Source organism: Homarus americanus, unplaced genomic scaffold (genome assembly GCF_018991925.1).
Source record: "Homarus americanus isolate GMGI-L3 unplaced genomic scaffold, GMGI_Hamer_2.0 scaffold36188, whole genome shotgun sequence".
In the NCBI taxonomy this organism is placed as follows: Eukaryota; Metazoa; Arthropoda; class Malacostraca; order Decapoda; family Nephropidae; genus Homarus; species Homarus americanus.
Genome location: NW_024718183.1, coordinates 5,485,520 through 5,511,314, shown reverse-complemented (window position 1 = coordinate 5,511,314; position 25,795 = coordinate 5,485,520). Strand labels below are relative to the sequence as shown.

At 36.6% G+C, this 25,795-nt stretch overlaps 1 protein-coding gene across 3 annotated transcripts in view; it reads right to left on the bottom strand.

Moving 5' to 3' along the window:
* Positions 1 to 343: 343 nt before the first annotated feature.
* Positions 344 to 25,795, bottom strand: part of LOC121859293 (mitogen-activated protein kinase kinase kinase 15-like) — a 53,937-nt gene continuing 28,485 nt past the window's right edge. The window contains exons 19-28 of one of the 3 annotated variants that reach the window (XM_042356077.1): positions 20,621 to 20,725; positions 18,881 to 18,983; positions 16,666 to 16,815; positions 15,305 to 15,460; positions 12,640 to 12,745; positions 10,782 to 10,995; positions 9,077 to 9,362; positions 8,397 to 8,540; positions 6,312 to 6,388; positions 344 to 3,940 (exon numbers count right to left, since the gene is read on the bottom strand). In XM_042356077.1, coding sequence (XP_042212011.1) covers positions 3,793 to 3,940; positions 6,312 to 6,388; positions 8,397 to 8,540; positions 9,077 to 9,362; positions 10,782 to 10,995; positions 12,640 to 12,745; positions 15,305 to 15,460; positions 16,666 to 16,815; positions 18,881 to 18,983; positions 20,621 to 20,725 — 1,489 coding nt within the window. In that variant the 3' untranslated portion in view covers positions 344 to 3,792. The remainder of the gene's footprint in view (positions 3,941 to 6,311; positions 6,389 to 8,396; positions 8,541 to 9,076; positions 9,363 to 10,781; positions 10,996 to 12,639; positions 12,746 to 15,304; positions 15,461 to 16,665; positions 16,816 to 18,880; positions 18,984 to 20,620; positions 20,726 to 25,795) is intronic. The other 2 variants (XM_042356079.1, XM_042356078.1) reach the window with 2 other exon arrangements.

Here is a 25,795-nt window from a genome sequence, read left to right as displayed (position 1 = left end):
CTGAACACGTTTATCTAAACTTCATTATTTGGTGTTGAAACACTTGTGTGATTTAAATGTCTGTGGTGAGGTATCCAGTAATCTGGCGAGTCATGATGTGTTGCTAAACTGCCTGCTACTCACAGCTGAATTCCTCCCACACAGAATATACCTCTACTCTCAACATTTTTCTTTTATATTTTATATTAATGAACAATATATAGTAAATCTTTTATTCATAAGGCACATTAGCACACTGAGATGACTTCTCTGCAAATTCTGTGGTTTATTTACATATGACAATGGCATAGTGCACAGTCGTGTGAGAGGTGACCGAAGTATTTTGGCATAGTAGAAACTTAACTCTTGTAAGCCACTTTTATTACTTATTATGGTTATTTTTACATTATATTAGATGTTTTAACACTATTTATGCTTTATATTTGGATACACACAGACTTAGCATAAAACAGTGGATGATGCAGATGACGTATATATGAAACAATGACGTATAATGAAAATTTCTTCCTCTATTTGTTCGTGACGTATATGTGAAATGACAAACTGTATATTGGTACAATGTATAACGAGGACCCCTGTACCAGGAAAAGGAATAGATATAAAAATAGGCTTGGAGGAAAGTGACAGAAGAAGAAACTATTTCCTGCTGGGTGAGAACGGAGCTATCAAGACTAGTTATATGAAACATATGAAGCTTCACCATAACCTCAAGTTCTATGTTACCAAAGCATTAGTACTGTAAAGAAAAACTAGGTACTCTGTATCTTTAAAAGTTAACATAACCCATCCCAAACCACAGTAATGTCAGAGGGGCAATAAATGACATTATAAATACTGTACATATTATCTAACAAGTCTGAGATTGCTTTTGTCCAGTCTCCTCCACACCTGAAGTTTCAACATTCCTCAACAGTGCCAGCTGAACATTTTTTAATTGGAACTAAGGCCAACAGTACAACAAATATAACATAATTTCACCTGGAGAAGAGACATACAGGAAGGGAAAAACAAAAATCCCATGACTTAATTCCCCCTCATAGCAGAAGAAGGAAAGATGAATTCCAATTCCTTAAAGTGGAGTATAAAGTTTAAAAGATGAAACATCTTGTTGGGGACAAAAAAAAACAAAAAAAATAAATAAATAATTAAAGAATGACACACATGTCCACACCTAACTATCCTACACCAAAGAGTGTTACAAGATCTCCAATCTCTATTTCTCTACCATTTTAATGCAACAAAATGCCTTATTTGGAGTCAGGCCACCTGTACCTTGTATACCCATCCCTTGATGTAAAAGAGGGGGCGATTCTAGAAAAGCTAATTTATTGTGAATTAATTTAGTGAACCAAATTTTTCAATTATAAATATGGTAATGTTCCAGACATCCTCCCTAAAACCCAATATTCTCATTAAGGAGAAACAAAAAATACTACAGTGTACTGTACGTATACATTAAGACTGCACAAGTACCAGGTAATACTGTACAGGTACATTTTCTCCTATAATTTCTATAAATATGTTTTTCACTCTGCTTGTAATCTTTACTGATAGTGAAGGTGACTGAGCCCCTCAACTTTCAAGCATGTGAAAATTCCTCTGAATTGAGCTAACACTTAACTTTCTGATGTTAATCGCACAGCCAATTAATGTGGCTCTTCTGCCACAATCAATGTGTCTAAATATATGCGACTTGGTTTCCCGATTAAATGTCTTTCAAGGTTTATTCAAGGGAATTCTTTAATTGTAAGAACATTTGCAGAATATTTCAGATGTGCCCTGATCCCAAATAAACATAACACATATAAACTGAAAGAGGGAAAAGGAGACTTCAACTGTAAATGCCACATGTGCATTGACATCAGTCAGGCTGCACCTCCTGATTCTCTGAGACCTGCAATCACATGCACCTCAACCACAGGGAATATACACCATGATCTCCCTCAATTTGTTCGATGCAAGCCACACCTTATACATCTAAAAAAAATTGGTGGTACAGTACAGTAAAAAGTAAATAGCTTATCTGTCAATTCATTTACACAAGCCTCATTTAAAGCAAGGGAAGCCTTCATAAACTGGTTAAACTCAAGTAGTACCAATCCCAACAAGAGAATCATCACAGCAAACCTATGAGGAAACTCTCCAACCCTTCCTTAAGTATCCATTGTAAACTTAAATACTTAAAAATTTCCCTATGAGAAAGTTAACTAGAAATCTGTTCCATCTTGAAAAATTTGCACTTTCTGAGTATCTTGACTCACTATTTCACAGAATGAACTCAAAATCAACCAGTCATCCATGTAGAAAATAAAAAAAATATTCTACAGATCAGATCTAACCTGACACCTGAAAATTATATGAAGATCCTCTAAGCAATTGTAGATTTGAATGATTTTTGCACAGGAAATATATCTTGTCCAAACATAAGGTCAAAAGCTTCCTAAATCTCATGTACATGGCTAACTTAATTCAAAATCACCTGCTGGTCCTTAGTCATCGATATGATTCAGAACAGACTCATTCTCCAAATGGATTCAACAAGTTGTCTTAGGGACATGAAAACACAAGAAAAGTGAATTACAGGTATTACATTTCAATGTTTGTATTAAGTTCCCTCTTAAAAAGTAAATCCTGTAAAATGTCCAACTCTCAAATATCTGGAACCCAAAGGGTAGGCAGAGTTTTCATTTTCCAGCCCAAGTGTGGAAGAGAAAAGGTAGTAGAAGTCCCTGTCAATCATCCCTGATGTTTTACAAAGGAGTTTGATGCTCACCTTTTGCAGTAAATAAGTGATATGGGGTGAGCTGATTTGATGCATTTGCTCTCAGAGCCAGTCTGCTAAGGACTAAATTTCAAAATGGTGGACTGACCTTCAATTCAAAGATGAGTGACAGTAGCCTTGGCATGAGCTGTGATGATTGGAAGAACATTACTCAAAGAGGACCTTCTGGCCTCCAGATAGCAACTGTTGCACCAAATACCCCCACATTTGATGCTGATGGTGAGGGACAAAACATAGCAACACCTTGTATTACTGGAGTGAGTAAGGCCCCAATCTCCCAGTAAGAAGCCTGTATTATAAGAGCTGCCTGGCTTAAGGGTATAGGCTAAAAATATTTACATGATGAAAATCAGTATTAATAACTACCGGTTTATAACATTCCAAAGCTAACGCACAGTGCATTCACAACCTATCCTGGCAAATAAAGTGTGTTCATATCAAGCAATATATGAAAACAACAATATACAAACATACACACATATATATTATATATACATATCTATTCTACAGAATAATTTTGATAAGGCAACTACAGCACCACAGATTACAAGCATCATTCTCTTAATCAAGATTCATAAGACTACCATCATTGGGTACACAATTTCCAATGTTAGGGAGCACTGAAAATGTTTCTAATATATATTATTTAAAACTATCAGTAAGTCTAGCACCAAAGGAAGCAGTTTGAGATGGATTTTACTTCATATAAAGTGAAGTTTAAGTTAGTACGACAAGAAATGGAACACACACTGTCAAGACTTGGGTAGTTCCTCCGGGAAGCTGAGAGCGTATCTAATTATCATTAAACTCAATACGAGAGTTTATTGGTATTACTAAGACAATAAGTCAAAGAAACCAAAGACAAGTAGTCATTCGTGATCTATACATCATGAACACCACTTACTAGGACGAAATAATTATAAAAAAAAATTACAAAAATAAAATAGAATAAACAGGACACTAGAGAAACAATCATACTTGGAAAATAATCGCAAATGGAGAGCACAGTTTTATAATTTGGTAGAGCGAGATTGTGGTTCTTGGGCTTTACTCCTTGAGGTGGATGCTGCAGCAGTAGGCTCTTCAGGGTTGATAGGTAGACCCAAGGCCAGTCGATGCTGCACCATGCTACGCCAGATACGTAGCTCAACTCCTCCTCTGTTGGATCAATAATGAAGGAAGTCGTGATGAACTTTCCCATAAACAATGAATTAGATTAAAACACTTGTCAAATTCTTTTGACAAACATTAAAATAGATACACAACATTCCTTTTATCTACAAATACTGATGCTTATGGTAGTTTTCTACCTGATCTTCACTAACAACTACTCACTGCAAACAAAAAACAGCTATTAACTCAAATTGACATTCATAGCTTTAAATTTGTTTTATGTGTACTTCAGAATAGTTGTATCAAATCATATTGTAGTAGGTCCTTGATAACCTGAACTAGTTGAGGGGATAAAAGGTCTAAAAGATTTTAATTTCTGAAAGATCCTTAGGTGTTCCCCAGAACCAAACATAAGTTGGATTGATCCTGAAACCTCTTTTTCTGTCAGAGCCTGTAGCCATGCAGCTTCTCATAATACTGGCTAGTTACTGGGGCATTCTGTCTTTAGATAACCCTAATATATTATCTCGGAAGTACAGTATTATCTATCTAGCTATACCACAATAATCGGTGAGCAGCCAATTCAGTACAGTATAGGGAATTTTTCGGTAAATAATTAATCCAAAAAACTCATCCAATAGACCAATACCAAACATTGTTCAGTATACAGTACTGTACAGTATATGAAAAAGTTTGGTATTTTTAATCCAGATAAATTGTCACCATACTGTACTGGATTTTTTTTTAATATAAAAAGGAGTTTGGTAACACAAGACTTTAATAATCAGTAAATATTATACATAATACTGTGCATCAAAGAATACATTGACGCACATATTGTACAAAAAGTAGCTCTGTATCACATAAACAACAACTTACCTGGCTGGTTGGTTGGTCACAGCTGGTTATCTATATTAACAGAACACCAGGAATTTAATACACACAATAACTCATCTGGAGTTGAATGTGGAGTTAAAACTGATTATTTTACAATATTTTTTCTTATTAACCTGGCAACAAATGAATCTAAATAATACGGGATTATGGTAAAAGTACAAACAGGGGTACTGTCATTTTAAGGGGGTCGCGGGACAAGAGGAGGGGAGTTTCCATTCAACCCAGTCAGCAACCTGCCTTCCCTACCATCTCTTCCAACACAATTAATTTCCCACTCCTCATTTTTTCTTATTTTATAGTTTTATGTTATATTTTCTTTATTTCTAACTTAAAATAGAGAATTACATTAAAGTACTGTTATTATATTTAAATATTTGAGACACCTGAGGAGGGGTTTGGTAGAGGGTATATCTCACCTCTGATCTCCCAGGGATTTCAGTTTTACTATCACTCATCTATTATTTTTTCCTTCTCATCCTGATCTATACCTCAGGCAAAAGCAATAACTGTACTCGTCTTAATGTTTCTCAAATAAAGAGACAAATCCAGAAGTGTATTTGATCAACAATATTGGACTGAACTCTGTGGCACTCCAACAACAAAGAGGCAGGTTCACATAACACTCCACTAACTGAAGTGTTTTAGGGATGATCCGATATACAGTACTGTATAAGACTGAAGGACAGATTGAGTGGATTCTCATGTGCCAAAAAGTTGAGAGATCACTAACTAACAGTGGGTGGCTGACACTATCAAATGCAGATGACAAATCAAGTAGAACCAGGAGGGAAGACTCTCTGGTACAAGTGTTGATCATTAAATCATAATAATTCTCGCACATGGCTGTTTCTGTTGGGTGAAATTTTCTGTGGGCTGACTGATCCAAAGGAACTGCCCAATTTTACTTCTGTAAATGAAGCACTTGATCAAGTATAGCATACTCCATAATTCTAAAGGAAAAAAGATAGATAGATAGATAGACTGTGCCATTAGGCACAGTTATGTGTTATTAAAAATCCTGAACCAATAGGTTAATAAAATGGGTTACATAACTCACTGACTCTTAATACAGCTGCTTCTCGATTTACGACGGGGTTAGGGACCCAAATCCAGGTCGTAAGTCGAAAATGTTTAAATAATACATAGAAAATCTAAAATGAGTGTCTCTGTTTCTTCTCAGCACCACAAAACTCTCACTTTTAAGCTTGCCAGCCATTTTAAAGGGAATTACAAACGAAAATTTTGTCAGTACACAGTGCAATCACCAACGTCGGGACTCGAAAATACGTAATTTGACAAAATTTTGGTACGACCGAGGCGGTTGTATGTCCGGGTGGTAATAAGTCGAGTAGGTCGTAAGTTGAGGAGGAGCTGTAGTATTACCATACAACATTCATGCTTCTTGAAGTTCTAAATGCTATCAAAGAGATACCCAGTTTGCTGATGAACCAAAACTTTTCTTCCATTATAGTAAACCATTCAAGTAAAGATGAGCTTTACAGTGGCTCATTAGTCTTACCTCATTCTTAACTTCTGCAGATCATCACGTCTCATCCACGTCAGAACATCCTCTTTGGTGTAGTCTTCAGCAAGAAACTGAAAAAATAACATTTATCCTATTACACTCACATCAACACTTATAGAGGTTGACCCTCTCTTATCTAGAAACCCTGGGACCAAGGTCATGCCAGATGACAAATTCTAGAGTTGTGGAGTAGTGAAGTAACTGTATTTAAGTAGATTTTGGGGGGATCTTCTTCATAGAAAGTACAATTTAGGAATAAATATTGTACTTTAACTTAAGTACAATGTTGCCAAAATGTGCCAAATATTAGTTCCCAAGTGGGGTTCACAGCAATAATTTAGGCGACCTGTGGTGTAATGGTCAGCATGCTTGCCTCGCAAGAAAGCGGACCCGGGTTCAATCCCCGGGCAGGGTGAAACTATGGGCAAGTTACTTTACGCCATTTGCCTCTGTTTACCCAGCAGTAATTGGGAACCTGGATGTTAATTGATTTGCGGATCGTGTTCCGGGGTAATGGTTAGCCAGTGCAGTTGGCGAGTTGTCCGGTCTTCTCGGACTATTCCTTGACACTGGGTCATACAGCTCGTTAACTTAGAGTGTGGTTGTTGTGTTGGCGATAGCTTCTACACCTTAACAAATTCACGCCTAGGTGGCCCTTGGGCCAGACATCCTCGTTACACGAGGGGCAACCATTATACATTATTATTTCAGGCGGTCGACAGTGGACTTTGAAAAGGTTGAAAATTTTCAAGAAAATATGGAAATTCTGAAATAAGGTTTTATTATTTATTTCGACTTGGCAAGGTTGAATTTGCTTTTTTCCTTTTCAATATGACTTTGCATTTGACTTTTAAATCATTCACTGGATGACTTCTATGTTATCATTGATGTAACAATTATGGTTATGTTATATAATATTACCTCTCTATACCACACTTCTATATACCATAGTTTGCAATACAGTGGAATCTTAATATTGTAAATATTACCCTGACTTAGTTTTCGATGTTGACAAGACAGGGCTCTATTAGAAAAGAAGGCTCTTAAAAAGCTTCATAGTTAGAGAGGAGAAACATGTGACTAGCTTTAAGACTGCTAAAGCCTGCCTCACCTTATTGCTTGGTGGCAATGTCTCAGGCGATTTGAAATTAAAGTCTCTTCTTGTTTATCATTTTCAAACACCAAAGATAATGAAAGGGTAACGATGAATGTTTTTTGTGAATGGTTCATCCATCACTTTTGTCCAGCTGGTGAATGTTATTTTCAGAAATCTACCTCTGGCAACAAAGTTTCTGATGACGAGGTGGCTTTTGTGAACATATCCACTTCATTGTCAGAGGTATACCTGTATTAAAAACCACATCATCTCCACCAAACAACCACATCATCTCCACCACACCCTCAAAATCTTCACTACACATCCACATTATATCCACTTCACCTCAAACTGCACAACCTGGGAGGCTACACATGCCACGTACAGTCGCCTGAAATTATACCTGGTACAGTGGCTGGGGCATTTTGTGAGATGTGGCAATACTGTGTTTGTTTACATCATATTAAAACTCCCAGAATGGCCCTATGGAACATCACAATTGTAACCATATAACAAACACAAGCCAGACCAGACTGCACATTATGTAGCATAGGACCAGCATGGTTTAAGTTGAAAGGGAAAGGTATGTTTATAAAGAACCAGATCCCCCATTGTATATGCCTTGCTGTGAAGTGTATCATGCTCCAAAGAAGTATCATGAAACATGTAGATGCATACAAATAAGTAGTACAAAAGTTTTAGAGCAGTAGTAGATAATTATAATGTATGTTTATATAAAAACATCGTACAGTATGCCAGTGCAGTATTTACACGTATGGTATTATGAAGGGCACCCTCAGCTATGGCCTTGATTGGAATTAATTATTTTCTAACTTGAATAAGATTTTTTCATAAGGTTAAGATGATTTCTTTAAATTAATTAAAATGCATAATTTTCTGACATTTCCATTCTTGTTTATAATATCTGAGTTCAGCCTTAGAATATTAATTCAGATGAAAATTACCAGGACACATTAACTTACCTTATCAATAACATCACGATCTATTGATAGAGATTGCAGCCACTTTACCAACTCCATGTCTATATTGCGGGAGGACACATGGATCATGGGGGGCTCTTGAAGTGAGGAAGATGCTGAAGAAGCACCATCCTCAGGGTAGTTGCTCTGGTGAGAGAAAGATTGTAATGAAACTGATTTCTGAGTCTGGAAGTTTTGCCTTTTGGCGAGTTATTAAACATATACAGTACCTACTCCCCAATTGTAACCTCTGACCTCTAGTATTTATGAGGGATACTTTCATGGGGTTGAAATCCATGTAGTCTATAACTCTTCTTTTTTGGTAGAGTACACATTGTATCTCTCTCTCTCATGCATACAACTTTTCACCTTTCCAAATTTCTAAATTTTTTACAATATCTTTGCCCTCTCTTCCAAAATACCCAGTACAATCTGTTCAAAACTTTCAGGTTTTGGATATTAATGGTTTTTGAGTTTGGGATAAAATATTTTTGTCCTCACTTAGCAATTTGATGAGATGGCAAAATTTAAACCCATAAAAATCTGACGAGAGACATGAAATGTCACACTATACTTTATTATGTTTGCTGAAAGAAAATGTTAGAATATTAACCCCAGAGAAAAGTATGACACTGAAAATGAGTTGTTCCCTATAATTGAGGCAATTTTAATTAAACCCTCACCTCTGCTATAACAGTGTCAGCACTAGACACAGATTCCATAGTACCAACAGATGAGTCTGTCTCTCCAGTAGCAGTTTCTTCTGAAGATTGATGACAAGAACTCTTTTTGATTTGGCTGTCCTTGCTCTTTACCATCAAGTTTTTATTATTACTAACCAGAAGCAGAGGTGGCAATGAAACTCCCAACTGGTCTGCTAGATATTGAGTTTGATCACGACGTTCAGAGATGTACATTTTCAAGAGGTCACCATATCGTTTCTCCGACAGGTAGAGCTCCTCCAGCAACCTAGTTGAGTAATATAGTATTAGTGGACACATTTAAAACACATTATGGATCACAGTTAAGAGAAAATTTAATCTTGGCTCAACTACTATACAGAAATTAATAATTACACTCATCCCTAAATGTTTGTGGAGCATACATTCTATAAATGGTAGCGTATAAAAAAATCCATAAATACCAATACAGTAGAACATCAATATAAAGCGATTCAATTTAAGATTATTGATATAAAGCGACGCCCACAATTAAGGACAATGTTTAAATTTAAAGCAAATCTTTCCTATTTTGCACTTGTCAATCTGGTGCATCATATTTTAAAATTCGCGCCAAATGTTTCTCTGAGTACACTACACTGTCCTAAGGGCAAAGCTGTACTGTACATGTACTCAAAATAATATACTAAATGATTACTAAAATTTTTGTCAAGTGCAAACTACAGCATGATTATATTGAAATTAATCACTATCTTATAAGAATTCCAGCAATGTAAATTATATTCTCCCCGGTCACTTCTGTGACATTTTATAAACAAAACACAAATACTCAATCTAAATGACATAAATAAACAAATAAATACTTCACTAGACCTTCAGTGCAACTGTCAAACATGTCACTTCCCCTTCCTTCCTCCCTCTCCCCCATCTTCCCAGCCAGGGTTTGGTGGTTTTAGGCTTCCAGTTTTTTCTTTTATAATATCACAGACTAAAGTTAGGAGAATATAATTTGCATTGCTAGAATCCTTGCAAGACAGCGAATAATTTGAATATAAACGTCATATATCTTGCACAAGAGATAAAAATTTTTGCCCTTTATAATAAAATTAATTAGAACATGTCAGTTCAGTGACATTTTATAAGAGAAAAACTTAGTCACTCTTAAGGACAGATAAATAAATAAGCACTAGACCTTGGCATCAACTGTCAAACACATCACCTCACCTCCCCCTCCCCATCAGCTGTTCACTAGTAAACAGACCATTTCACATCCCATAATTTTAGCTGTGTTGATTTATGAGTGTTTGTTTTAACATAATACTACAAAAAACAATGATTTTTTATTCTAGGAGATGGGCTGAGGTGCATCTGGGTAGACTGTCAGTCTTTTTAGTATTTTGTGTTTCTCTCAAGTACCAAATTAAATTATTCCATTGAAAAAACACTTCGATTTAGTGCGAATTCGGTTTAAAGCGACCTCTTTTGGAACGTATCTTGTGTTATATCGACGTTCTACTGTACAGGTATCCCTCACGATACTGTACAGTACTGGTTTTTTTTTTTTCAAAAGAGAGGCAATATTGTATTTAATTTCCTGATGCACTCACTAACTTATTGGGTCACATTCATACTCTGCAGAAACAGGACACAAACAAGGACTAGATATTTAAGGAAGAAATATGTTACAAGATGTCTAAATCAAACTAACCGAAGATTCTCTGTTCTAGTAGCCTGCAGACTTTCTTGGAGATGATGGCAGTGTTTAGAGTGATGAAAATCATGGAGTAACTTGGCTGACTTTGTGGAATTGATGGTGGAAACTCCTGAAGTACTGCCTTCCTCAACAAGATCTCGAGGTTGATCTGGACCAGCTGCCGGTACACCTGCACTTCCCTCGCCATGACCAAGCAATATATCTTGTTCTACACACACGAAAAAAACAAATATCTAGAAACATTAATCATATTGAATAAATAATTGCTGGGTGCTTATTCCACATTATATATTACAAAATCTTCAATAGAAAACAAATATGATAGAGAAAATTATTATAAGGTCAAAAACATAACGGGAATAAACAAATTTTATGTGCGTGGGAGTAGTGTGGATCATCAGAAGGGTAGAGGTAGGGGGTTAATGTGTCAATAACTCAGCCACCCGCCAAGATGTGAGCTAAGTTCTTGTTATTTTTAAACTTGAAATTTGGGGTAAATATTCATAATTTACATTTATTTATTTTTCAATTGTTACATGCCCACACAATTGTTCATACAGAAGGTGAAAAAAAAAATTCATAAGGTCAAAAAAAAAAATTGCTTATGTGTGTATCTGAGGGATTTAACACACATATGGTGGGGAAGGGGGGGAGAGGCGTGATGGATTTTGGCTTGCTGTCTCATGAGTATTGACAAGATTGCCAAATGGCAGCGGAATATTATTTCTTTCTTTTATTTATTATTATATTTTTATTTATTCCTCACATTTACCGGTACATTATATATTATTTTATGTACAAAGAATAGCTTCTTCCACACGCAAACCATTCTCTGGACAACGTGACACAGTTTAGCTGCTTAGCTTGGCAGTCACTGTGTATGGGCAGAGCCTCCTTCACATCCCACGTGGGTCACACGTGTCACTCCATTCCAGAATTGCGTTATCATACCTCGGAATATTGCGAGTTATTGCACATCACTTTTTCATGTCAGTGACTGACACCACGGGAAAAGCATTTGGGTAGTGACAATCTTAACCCTTAAGCCCCAAGTTAGGGTGCTGCTGGCAGTACCCCCCCCCTCTTCCGGGGGTAAATTGAGAAAAATCAACTTTTCCTAAAATAATTTTTAGCCTTTTTAAATGATAAAACAATAAAAAATATGTAATAAAAACTATGTAGTGACCCTCTAGAAACTTCCCTGGCAGTGCGGAGGGAAGGAGATAAGGGGACAGCTTGTTGTGATGGTGAGCGCTCCTGGTCACCTACGCACTTACCAGCTATTTTCTGCTTGCCTCTGTGTCCGAGGTGGCCAATAATGCATATATTTACTGATCATAATACTTATTTGCTATAAATAATTCATTGAGAATATTTTATTTGCATTATTTTTCATAAAAATGATTGGCAACACACACGCATTATTTTCCAGTAATGCTACGCTACAATACAACTACTGTACACTACTTTTATCAATAATACTTTGATACAACATGATAAAATGACCAAACAATGAAAATGAAACAAACAAAAGTAGGTAATTATGTTCAGGAAGCTTCCCTGTGGCCGAGCGTGTGGCGTGACAAGCAAATACTTGTAGTCGCACTGGAACCTGATAACCCGCGCTGGGCATTTAAACAGTGGTGATAAATGGAGCACATTCTGAATGTCACCCAGTGCGCACTAGTCAAGCGTTCTGGAATGTCACCCGGGGCATAAGGGTTAAAGCTGATCTTAGCCATCGCACAGCAGTGAGTGGCGTTAATTTTTAACATTATAAAACTGATGGAGAGTATATATAGATACATCATGTAATGGTCATTGCCTGTACAGTATTCACTATATTTCTTACCTGGAGATAACACTGTTATGGCGCAGTGGACAGCACTACGTATTAAGTCGTCAAGGGCGAACATCCAATGTGGCTTAATGCTGTGACTTTTCAGCACCTCATTTACCTGATAAAATATTAATCATTATGATGTCATTCTAGAATAAAAAAGATGTTCACAATTATTGAGCCCTAAATACACTACAAACTCATGAACACAAAATGAGTCTGACACACTAAGAACAGACATAAAAACTTAAATTTCATAATTCTCTGCTCATTATACAGTACAGGTACTGTATGCAGTAGAAAGTCGATTTAAAGCGATTCAATTTAAGATTATCGATTTAAAGCGATTCAATTTAAGATTATCGATTTAAAGCGATTCAATTTAAGATTATCGATTTAAAGCGACACCCACAATTAAGGACAATCTTTTAATTTCAAGCGAATCTTTCCTATTTTGCGCGAGTCAATCTAGCGCATCATATTTAAAATTTTGCGCCTAATGTTTCTCTGGGCACGCTATACTGTCCTAAGGGCAAAGCTGTACTGTACATGTACTCAAAATAATGTACTAAATGATTACTAAAATTTTTGTCTAGGGAAAACTATAGCATGTTTATATTAAATTAATCACTATCTTTTAAGAATTCCAGCAATGTAAATTATTTTCTCCCCAGTCACTTCTGTGACATTTTGTAAACAAAAAACATAAACTCAAACTAAAGGACATAAATAAACAAATAAATACTTCACTAAACCTTCGGCCCCAACTGTCAAACATGTCACTGTCACTTCCCTCCCCCCCCCCATCTTCCCAGCCAGGGTTTGGTGTTTTAGGCTTAAAATTTTTATCTTATATAATGTTACAGACTAAAGTTAGGAGAATATAATTTGTATTGCTGGAATCCTTGCAAGACAGGGAATTATTTGAATATAAACGTCATATATTTTGCACGAGATAAAAAATTATGCTCTCTGTAATAAAATTCTTAAATTAGAACTAAAATTTTTATTTCTAATGCGAACCACTACCCCTCCCTCACTAGATGCAGTCCTCCACATGTGCAACAACTGTGAACAACTCTGTTTGTTCCGTATTGGCCTCTTTAGTCACCTCAAAACTCACCAACCTAGGTGACATCCTTAATAACTCATATCATTGTACCATTGCTGGATGATCGTCATACTCGATTCCGAGTGACAGCAAAGAAGGCGTAGTAGTTCGAGAAAATAACAGGTGGGATGGTGTGGGAAAAAAGCACTGAAAACACAGGAAGGGGCTGGCCCTTCAGGCCTGGATGCAAACAGTTGGAGAGTCATCCTCAGCACTAACAAGTTTGGTGGCGTAGCAAGTGATCTCTGCACTGCCATCGCCGCCCTTGCAAGAAAGCTAGCAACCTCGTGCTGCCACCACCTCCCTGCTCTGACGGCCTGCCGCCTCATTCCTCTGGATAAGAATCCAGGATGTAGGCCTATAGGGGTGGGGGAAGTGCTGAGGCAGATCACCGGAAAATGCATAATGGAGGGAACCTGCAAGTTTGTGCTGGCCACCAGGCTGGAGGGGAAGCTGCCATTCATGCCATGAGAACCATATTTGAGCAGTGTGATTGTGAGGCAGTACTCCTGGTTAACGCTTCCAACATACTCAACCGCAGAGCCACACTGCACAACATCAAGATCAAGTATCCAAACTTTGCAATGTATGTTGAAAACACCTTTAGGAATCCATCAGACCTTTATATAGTAAACAACAAGGCTCTAAGAGGGGATACTATCATACAGTCAACCGAGGGAATAATGCAGGGGGACCCTGTTGCAATGGCAATGTACGCAATAGGCCTATCCGTGCTCCAACACACAAAAAAATTTGAAAAAAACTGCGGTTAAGCAAGTGGCGTATGCTGATGACCTTACAGGAGCAGGAAAAATGTAGGACATCAAAAAGTGGTGGGACCTGATACCATCACGAGGCCCACAAATAGGGTACCACCCAAATGCCAGCAAGTCCTTCCTCATTGTGAAGCCAGAACACTATGAACGGGCAGTGGAGGTGTTCGGTGGAAGCGAGGTCAAAATAACAAAGGATGGCCAAAGACAACAAGGTGCAGTAATCGGCACGAAGGACTTCAAGACCGAGTACGTAACGGGAAAAGTAAATGAGTGAGTCAGGGAAATCCAAGCTCTGTCGGATATTGCTAAAAGCAGATCCACATGCGGCTTTTGCGGCATTCACCCACGGAGTCAAGCTTCGCTGGAACTACCTGATGCGCACTATCCCTGATCTGATATCGGACCCCTCCTCCACCTTCTAGAAGAAGCCATCAGCGTCAATTTCATTCCCAAATTAGTGAAACTTCTTCACTTAACCCCAGCAGAAAGGTCACTCCTTGCACTACCACCGAGACTGGGAGGAATGGGATTGAACTGGCCCAGTAGTCAGGTTAATTGATCATTATGTTCAGCAGTCAGTTCAGAATGATAATCCTGCTCGTGTCTAAGATTTACTAAAATGCTGATATACCTCATGCTAACTAAAAAGTGATAATTTTTTTAATTTATTAATGTTATATTATACCTATATATCACACTTTACATCACCTCCTGCCTATTATCATGACTTCTCTACTAAGCTACTTAAAAGAGAATTAAAGACAAAACAAAACACACGAGTTATACTTACAGCATCTTGAAAAATGTAAAGTGCAAGATTTATTTGGTTGAGAGCCTCCTCAAAATTAATTTCTTGTTTCAATGTAACAAAAGCTTGTTCAATTGATATTTTTTTGTGCTCAGGAATAAAGTCGCGTAACCCAACCATGATGTGTAGAAGGTGTTCCTGAAACATGATAACATTAATATTTGAGGGAATCATGTACAATACAGTGATATCATATTGACAAATACTGGCATATGAAAAAAGAATTAAAACTGAAATCCAATTTTATGGCTGAGCCTAGAACTAAGTACCGTATATACTCATGAATGAACTTATCTCGTGCACAGTTCGACCTCTGATTTTGATAAAGAAGCCAGAGTACAGTATTTCATATACAGTACTGTACCTCATGTATAATTCAACCCTACAAGTTCGTGTACACACTGTGTCCCAATCTAGGGGACGCTAGCTGCCTGGCCTCGTCGTTTGCTATCGCAACACAGCCCCCCAGCTAGGACGCTACTTCACTACCTCCCCTAGCAATGATATCTACTCAGTTCTGTGTGATGGCACTCAAAATTGTATATTGATGGAATTTTTGGTGTAAGTTTTCAGGAAATTGTGGGAGGTGTTGTAGGATGACAGCTATGTAATAAATACTTTGTATAATTTATACAGTATAATAAATGATGGTGTTGGCATGTTTTAATTCTTGTTAATGTATCAATATTAATAGTGTAAACACATTGAGTGTCTACCGGGATGGATGGTCGCAAGGCATTTCGATACACAGTGGCGCTGTCTCTTAACACACACTTATGCTGAGTGGCAGGTCTTGCTGTCATTCCTTTTATATGGTGACATGACAGTGAACATAATGCCTCTCAGCTGTAAAGGCCCCACTCTGTCACCATCATCCAACTTGGTAACATTTTTTTGCACCATTTCAAGAAAAATTTCTACTGACTGGTGTGTGTGAGACTCAAAACGACACTATATCAGACTTCAGCGACTTATATCACATACTGTTCCCTAATTATGAAATGACTTTATATCGAAACAATGCTGTTTGGTATGAGACATATCAGCGAATGCCTGTATCGTGAATGAGGTTCTGCTCTTCTTGTAGCAACATAAGAAAGAATCTAGGGGTATGGTAGGCAAGCCCAGGTAAAATGAGCTAACTGGTAAGGTTAACCTACCATAAGCATGTACTGGGTAGCTATCATTCACCGTAAATAACCCACAAAAATGCATGAATTTTAATCCACATAAGCACAGAAAAAGGCCATAAAACATTGATGGTTATGATGATGATAATGGTGATTCACACACATGAAATGTTTTACATGCCATACAGTATACAAAATATTTTAAAGCAATACCTGAGTTATGAGGAGTTTATCAGTGCCTAATTCATGCTGAAGTCTGTCATACCAGATCTGTGTAATTTTGTGCTGATCATGTACAAGGACCCGTGTGAGAGTCATACGCCGCTGAGAATCCTTTTTCAAGAGGTAGAACCCATCTTGCTCCTGTAAGACACAACCATATACTTCATCAATGAAATTTTTCAGGCACAAAACATAGGATTAAAGAATTAAATCACATTTTAAGGCTGTACATGCCATTGGTGAGTGACCCTTCATATAACAATACAGTCAACACTTCATGTGAGTGCCAATTCTATGTAATATAATAATTCTTCAAGATAATGCATTTACTATAAAATCAGTGACTCGTCTAGTTACAGCTTGAGAATTAGAAGGCATCCAGTAATGTACATGCTGCCCCTAATGGCTAATGAGTTGTTTGGGTCAGGTATTATAAAATCTCAGTGGGTCCCTGGGAAGATATTAGAAGCATAATGTGTTATCTAATGGCAGACCTTGCTGCCATATGGCATCACAAATATTGTGACCCAGTCCCAGGTTGCTAATCTGACTTTCTGCCTCATTTACACACAATTGCAGGGTCTCAATTGTTTCTCTTACTTTGACAACACAACATACATATATCATATCTCACTATTGATCTTTTTTTTATTACTTTTTATTATTTATTATTATTATTATTATTATTATTATTATTATTATTATTATTATTATTATTATTATTATTATATTTTTGCCCCCAGGCCCCGATGTGGGTCATTGACCTGTGCTCTGGTGGGCTAATCCTGTAAAACTAAAACAAAAAACATACCCAGTCAGTTTTTCAACACATCATAATCATGATACCCTATTTGATTAATTCTATGATAAACATTGGCATAACATTTACTTGCATAACTGTTATGTATCTGCAGTACAGTATAACACTAGCCACTCTGTACTGTATATAAAAGTTGTCCCTCCTCTCATCATGGTCACCTTACTCATGCTTCACTGAGAATTATTTTTCCGTTAACAAATACACTCCCTAATGTTAATAAAAATACTGAGGCATCATAATGAATTAACATATACCGATATATATAATCCAGGATCCTGATACATGCTGCAGTCTTCAGAATCAAAATAGTCCAAATCATGGCAAATATCATAAACAAGACATTGAACATGACTGGCCATAACTTGGAGCCATTAATTGTTTATCATGACTGCACAAGGGTTTTCATCAATAAAATGCCTTGTAAAAGTTCAAATTAATAGGCACGCAATATTATATTATCTTTACATCATTAGTTAAGAAAATTCATGTTACAAGTGTAACAAGCAAACGACTCATTACAATAACAAAAACAATTACTGTATAGTACTTCGAAAGGAATCAACAATCCAATGATCAATTTCAGAAAGTAAACATGGCAGACAGAGGCAGCTGTTCAGGAGAGGGGATGAAAAAACTGTAAAAGTGAAATTATGCAAAACATATTCCTCCTACATTTTTGTTAGTTTCCCAAGGTAAGAATTTTTTATCTTCTATGGAGAAATTTCCTTGGGTTGGTGCTATGGCTGGACCACTCTCATCAAATATTATTCTACTTTCCTCTTGAAGACAGTAAATGAAGGTGAATGTCGATACCACAGGCCTGTCATCCCATTAGAGATACTACTACTCTCTTTAAAACCTCAGAGAGATCCCCAAACTGTCTAAAATAAAATTTCGAGTCATTTTAATTCAGCATACACCAGAGAATTACTCTTAACTCTACCCCCCCCCCCACCAAGTAGCCAGGGATAAAAAATCCTTTTAAGACAGACTGGAATAAGGAGTGAGTGTTGCTTGTCCCCAGATGGCTCATCAGCAATATTCAAACTGGATAGTTAGCAAACTACAATTAATACTTGCAACACATAATAAAATAAGATTATTAAATATTAACACCAAGGACTGTGTAACTCAACTAAAAACCATTATATGATACTACACTAGCTGAAGTGATCACATACTTGTTCATGCCTCTTCCCTCCAGTGCCTGTGGGGGACAACCTTTGATTCTACTCTCTCTTTTAGGGTGTTAATTTTAAAAGGAAATGCATACTAATTATCAAATCAATCCCAAAAGCTTTGTGTTTTATATATACTGTACTCAAATTGCATGGTAAAGAATGGGTGACCATAAATTACCCTATATGTGTTAGCAGTAAACATTACCCCATCTGTCCGTGGCGACTCCACTTCTGGGGACAGCAATCCGCCACTTGATGACCTTCTTGTCATGAGGCCATCATCCAGGTCTGTACCAGTCATAACAGAGCTGTACAAAAAGTTTAATGTAAAGGAAAATTATTATTAGAGCTGTAACTCACTTCCTCTTTATGGCTACCACTAAAATGGAATTGTCCTTGAAATGGCACATTACTCCTCATATAAAAACAATTCATAAAGAACACTTATCATCACTTAAAATCACAGTTGTTGCACAGGTATAACTAATCTGTTAACTGTTCACTCACAAACATGTGTGGTGAATAAGTGAACCAAAAACTAATTACATAAAATTTCACAAAACAGAACTAAAAGATGAAATCCTTAAAAGTGGAGGAGAATCCAAATGACTTGTGACATATTCCAGACAGAACAAACCCTGGTACCATCCAGGGGGTTATCTACCTGTACCTTCTGGAGGTAGGTAGTACAGTTTGTCTCTTTTAATCCAACTCTCGTGTGGAGTTGATCAAGGGGAACATAAATGTATAACAGGAGAGTGGTGCAAGACAAATTTACAATATAACAATAGAAGGATAAGATAACAAGCTAAAATACCTAAATATACATTTTCATAGCCATAACATACAGTATAAGCAGTGTAGAAAGTGAACTCTTAGGCTCCACACTGATTCATAATGCTTCATAATAATTATCTGTGAATACTGTGCAAAGTCATCAGGTTCATTCATGTTAACATTATCATATGTGAAGTGACTCATCAATTCCTTATCTTTAATAAGTAGTTAATTACATTTGAATATAATATCATCTGAAAATTCTTGGTAAGAAAAATGGGTCCTGAAATACCTGGAGGCAATTGAAATACAGTACTTTTATTTCCTCTGGAAAAAACAAAAACATATGAAGATTATTCCAAAATGAATACATTTATGCACCGGAACATTCAGTTTTTCTTCAGACTGAAGTTTGAGAAACACCATTGTCCTGAGATAATGTTCTACCTTCACACTCATTAAAACATAAGTTCTAGTCCTGGATGAAAGGATGGGGCTAAAATGGTGTTATGGACTAATGTGTGTGCAAGACAGGTTATTCTATTACTGCTACACACTCCCATTAAGGAAAGCTATAGTCATAAAGCCACACAATAAAGAAAATGATGATTACAGTAAAACCAAATACTGCGTCTGCAACCTGTCATTGTTAAGAGTTTGCTGGGTATTGCATTAAATACTGTACTGTATTAAGACTTTATGAGGAGTAAAGCAAGATCTTAAAAGGAAAATTTTATGAAAATATGCTATTTAACATAACACTAAGACATGCCTGAATTAAGTGACTCGTGCCAAAACCACAGAAGTCACTCACCTTGAGTGTAAATAATGACATTTACCCATAGTTTTCATGCTCTCATAAGAGTCAGTTTTAAAGCTAAAGTCAGAGCCATGGAACAATTCCCTGTTATTTGGAAACATTAACAAATCTCACTTTCTTTTTCATAATACATTAATTTCAAATTATATTAAGATTTTTAAGCTTTTAAATTTAAAAAAACACAAATCCCATGTTTAATAATAAACTCATGTGTACAGCATTGAAATGAAGAAAATGTCATTTTCAATTTTAACTAAAAGCAAAATATTATAGATTTTTTTTATTTCAAGCAAAACCATCAAAGGAGTTTTAGGATTTAATATTATTTTATAATGGTGTGTTATTTACCTGGAATATGAGAGAGACGAGAGGTATGAGGAGGGGGAGGCTGGGGAGACACTGGGGCTTCCAGCTGTGTTGCATCGCGACCCATAACCATACCCCAACTCTAGGCTACAACACAGAGAGGCACCTATCACAAACATGCTGCCACTCAACAAGTGAGTCAAGGCAAGGATAAATGAGGCCACCTAAGTGGCAGGTTTTGGCTTCAGTATAAGAAAGATAAAGCATGGGGAAATACAGATGGTAATGTCTGGGTAAGAGCCAGTCAGGTTTTGATGCAAAATTTGAATAAGAGAATAAAGCTAAACAGTCGAACCTCAGGCAGATTCCAGTATTGTATTGAGAAGAAAAAATAAAGAGGCAAAGAACCTAATCTTATTCACAAGTTAGTTTGTGGTGAACACAAAGAGCAAATTTTAATTTAAGGAAAAAATTAAAGAGTAGCATAACTGTAAGTCAAGGCACAATTAAACCAAATAATGTAAAAATTAAGAATTGTCCCTGATATCCGGTTCTCTAACAAAGTTTTGAGTCATGTAGCTCTCATAGTAAAGGTTGGTGGCTGGACAATTTGGAATTATTTTCAGTTTCCCATTTATACGAGTCAGGGTGATTTGTTAACACCTTTGGGTATGTTAATCAACCTACCATCCCTATATTTTGGGTGAATTGATGCAACAGCTGCTCTTTGGGAGCTTGGAGGCCTTAAATGAACTGAATTAGTACAATATCAATGTTCCACACCCGAGTTTATTTCCGCCAGTTAGATTCCAGGACCAGGATGTCACTCATATCTTAATACCAGCTCAATAATCCATAAGCCAAGCCAACTAAAGATATGTGGCTCTTAAAAAGGCAACGAGACAAAGAGAAGGAAGCGATGCTACAAATGCTCCAGTGATTTGCCCACAGTTATCACAGAAAATTTAACTACCTGTTTTACGCCATCTCTTTATCTGAAAAGTTCCTAGGTTTTATCCTCAAATCTATGTGAAATATTATCCTCCAATTTTCAAGGTCTCAATAATCACTAAAAATGTTTCTTAAAACCTGTTGTTTTTGAGAGATAACCTCTCTTCTATAGAGACACTATGAGTGAAATAGTCTCCCCCTCACATAAATCATGTACAGTACTGTACAGTAAATAAAGAAAAAGAGTACCAGACCACCTGAGTAACGACAAATCTGAATAACGACGCAAATCTTGGAAAAACTTATTTAAAATTTCAAAAAAATGTCTTGCGTACCTTACGGGTCATTGTTATTGTTCTGGAGAGACACAACGTGCACCGCATGGTCCCGCCCACATCAAAACAACACAGTCGCGCTGCACTCAGTGGCATATAAATAACACACATTGTGAGAAAAATTCCCAAGCAAATACGTTCTTTAAGACCCCAAAGAGCAGAAAGCACCTTTCCATGAAGGTTAACTTGAAGTGCTAGCCACGGTCGACAATAAACGCTCTGTTCCTGAGATAATGCGCAAATTTGGAACTCTAAATTTACTGAAAGCATATAGTAAGTGTGATCCACTGAAAGTGAAAGTGGGTCCCACACACACTCACATAATCTTCACTACATAATACACATCACCAGGCAGCTGTGGCCTTGAGATGGCTATGCATGTTGCCACTGATTCATGTAATTAAACAGAAAAAGATGTGGGAAGTGCACGGGAATTGAACCACTGCCCCCTGGAACAGGGGGGTGAGCACTGTATCCACTCGACCGCCATATGCAGTACATGTACTGTAGTTTCAAAAAGGTTTATGAGTAACATGCTCATCTCATAAAATGAATACGTTTTACAATATAAAAGTTCAGTTTATATAACTCTGGGTGTGCAAAAAGGCTGTGGATTTCCCATCATTTTATATAATGTAATTATGTGGGGTATTGTACATTGCTAGCTAGACTAGGGAGAGTTCATAGATTACCCCTAATGACAATGCAAATTAGCTGCACATCCCCTTAATGGCTCACAAAAGATTGAATTATAAATTAGATGTAACATGCTAACTCTCCCAGGAAAATTGTATTGGGTTGATTTAATTTACCGTTGAAGTCCAAATAATATTTTTGCCTAAGAGACCCAGTTGTATATATTTATGTCATCTCCTGCATCCATCAGCCAACTGTCTTTGGATCAGCCCCATTACTTGGTAGGTTGAAGTACATGCATGAGAGGTGAGTGATATGCCAGCTTAACCTGGCCTGAAAACAATCCTTATGTAACCTATATCTGAACATTAAACAACAGTCCTTCAATTAATAATGGCTTGAACTATGGCATTTACTACTGACTACCCCATATGTGTCTCTAGTAAAAGGGGCTTTAGCACTTAACTTTTTGTAAAAGCAGTCAGAGGAGAGCTGTAATGGTACTCCACTCTAAATGACTAGCAGTTAAACAATACAAGTGATATATAAGTCCTGAATTCTACCTGCAGAGGTAAGCCTCAGCATGGAGTATGCTGTCCTGGTCAGGCTCAACACACTTAGACCTCCTCGTTCCCAGTGAGCAAGTATTGTATCAACTCATCTAAAATAAGGGAATTGTGTAATGGAGAGGGAAGAGTGATTGGTATACCTAAATGAGTTAAACAATCACCCTGGCTTACATATAAGGGGAACAGAAGGTACATCCAAATTCCTAAGTCAGCAGTTTGTATTATGACAGCTGCCTGGCTCTATGCGATTGCTAGAAAACCCAGATGACCACCAAAAAATATTATCCTTGATGATATGAATTAATAAAAATCTAAGTAAACTATACAAAAATTATCTACTTTATCCACGTATCATCTTTACCCCTCTCCCAACTTTGTGAGGTGAATCAGGGGCATAGAAACCGAAAATAAAAGGGTAAAATATTTGAATGAATGATGCACGATGTGTAGAAAGCATCAGGAAAGAATTAAGAAAAAGATAAAAATAACCACATACATTTGCTCATATACTCAACTTGTTTACACAGTATACAAAGGGAATCTCAGCTTCCATTATGAATTACAATTATTTATACAATATCAATTTACTGTGCATAATAAACTGAGTCCTTAGTAATAAGTTACTTACAGTCATAATAACCAAAGGAAGGATACAGTAAAGTCTTAAGTGTGGTATAACAGTAACTTAAGAAGGGGATTACAGCACCATAAGAACATCATGCCGTGCCATGAAGAGTGAACTTAACACTTCCTCAGTGACATACTAAAAGCCTTGAGTGGGGCATGGCAACATCTAAAGCAGGACGTGACAATCACTAAGTTAGATATAATATGGGATTTCAGTATCCAAAAAATGAAAAAAAAAATTACAGATTAAATTGAGAAATCCCAATCCAATTCTATGACTAAAGGGAAGAGTGAAGTGACCTGTGAAATTTCCCTCTTTCAAAACATCCCATGGCAGAGCTGCTATTCCCAAGGGGCTTTGCTATGCTCAAACCATTGTGCAGCATAACAGCTACTCGCAGTCAAAATCAGTGGTTAGCAAATGTGGAACCTCAGTTATGATTTGGATGTGCTTCTGAAAGTATACATACCAATATGGTCATTGAAACAAACACCTGCCCAGTTTGTATGACTTACATCCCCAGTAATAAACTTGGGTTTCTGAAGTTTAATCCTCAAAATTTCCCTGCAGTTTGTTATTAAATAAGACTGGGACAAAGAGTTACTGTCAAGAGCTACTGCCAGTAGCAAATATTTTTTTTAAGTGGTCTGCAAGTCATAAAGGTGTATTATTGTTTTATGCACAGTTGTGTCCCTAAATGGGTTTGATAAATCAAAATTACAGTATGTATCATAAATACATCATGTCATGGGAAAATAAGGGGTATGATTCAGGAATTACAAAGGCCATCTATGGCTGGAATTTTCACCCCCCCCCCCCATATATGGTACACTAAAGAAAAAAAATTAGACTCGACTTCTTGTTAATAAATTATCCAGAGTAAGAACTTATGAATCATATGCTACTTATTCTGAAAAACTGAGTCATGCATAGATGGAAGTAAACAGTTTTAAGAAACATCTTTTGTTTGTAATTTTCTCATTGATATCCATGTAAGAAATAAAGAAATCTAGCCTAGTTCTTATCTTATTTGTTAGCCACGACATTTTAAGCAATACTTTGGCCTAGTTATTAACTCAAACACTACAGGCAACCAAAAGCCTTCAACTTTTATTTCAATTATTTTTGTTCATGATTTTCAATGACAATATTCAAAGAATTAAAAGGTTAGTAAAGCTTTTTTACTGCAGCATAACATACAATCTTATATTACAGTACCTATGTCAACATTTTATGTCCATAAATTAATTTCTAAAATTATAAGCCAAATGTTTAAAAGCCCATTTAACAATTTTCTTTAGTCATGCTTGGCTAATATACTTCGTGTCTCCCCTGCTAAGAATGTCACAACCTATGAGATACAGACATTGTTTTTTTGTTTTTTAAATGCCAAAGACAGCAGCAGTGTCAACCATGTTAAACTTTCATGATCGGGTTAGTTTCTGAACAATTTGTTGATAATGTATCTGAGGTCACACTAGCTTACTTAACTGTAATTAAGAAGCTTATACCTTCATATCAACACAGATGGGTTTCAACATGCACTGTTTCATGCACATTATATTCCTTACAGACAACTTTCAGAGTACTGTACTGTACCTTTAAAACCTCACCTTTGCATGCTCAATTTACAACTTTTTAAACATGAATTCATATACCACTTCAATACTTTTTTCTTTTTGTAATCAGTTTCAATATGTTTCTCCAGCATAATGTATAAGTCTTTTGGTGTGACCAGGTTTAGTAGTCCAGGTTTAGTAGGAGCTGTACAATTAACTATATGCCCAAAGAAGAATTAATGGTAGCATGAAAGTGATTAAAATAATTTTTTTTTTTATAAGAGTCCACAAAGTAGATCTGATAAGAGTACGGACTGAAAAAATTGACTTGGAGATGATGACTAAATCTGTACTGGCATAAGTAATGTGGAAAACATGGAAGAAGTTCAGAATGAGGATGAAAGGACACTGAGGGAGTATGGGGATGAGAAGGGTGAATAAATGAATATGCTGTGATGGAGATTCTGACAGATCCATCCTGCTGTATAGTGGAAAAAACAAAACAATAGAGATACAATATAGCTTGTGATCACATGTAA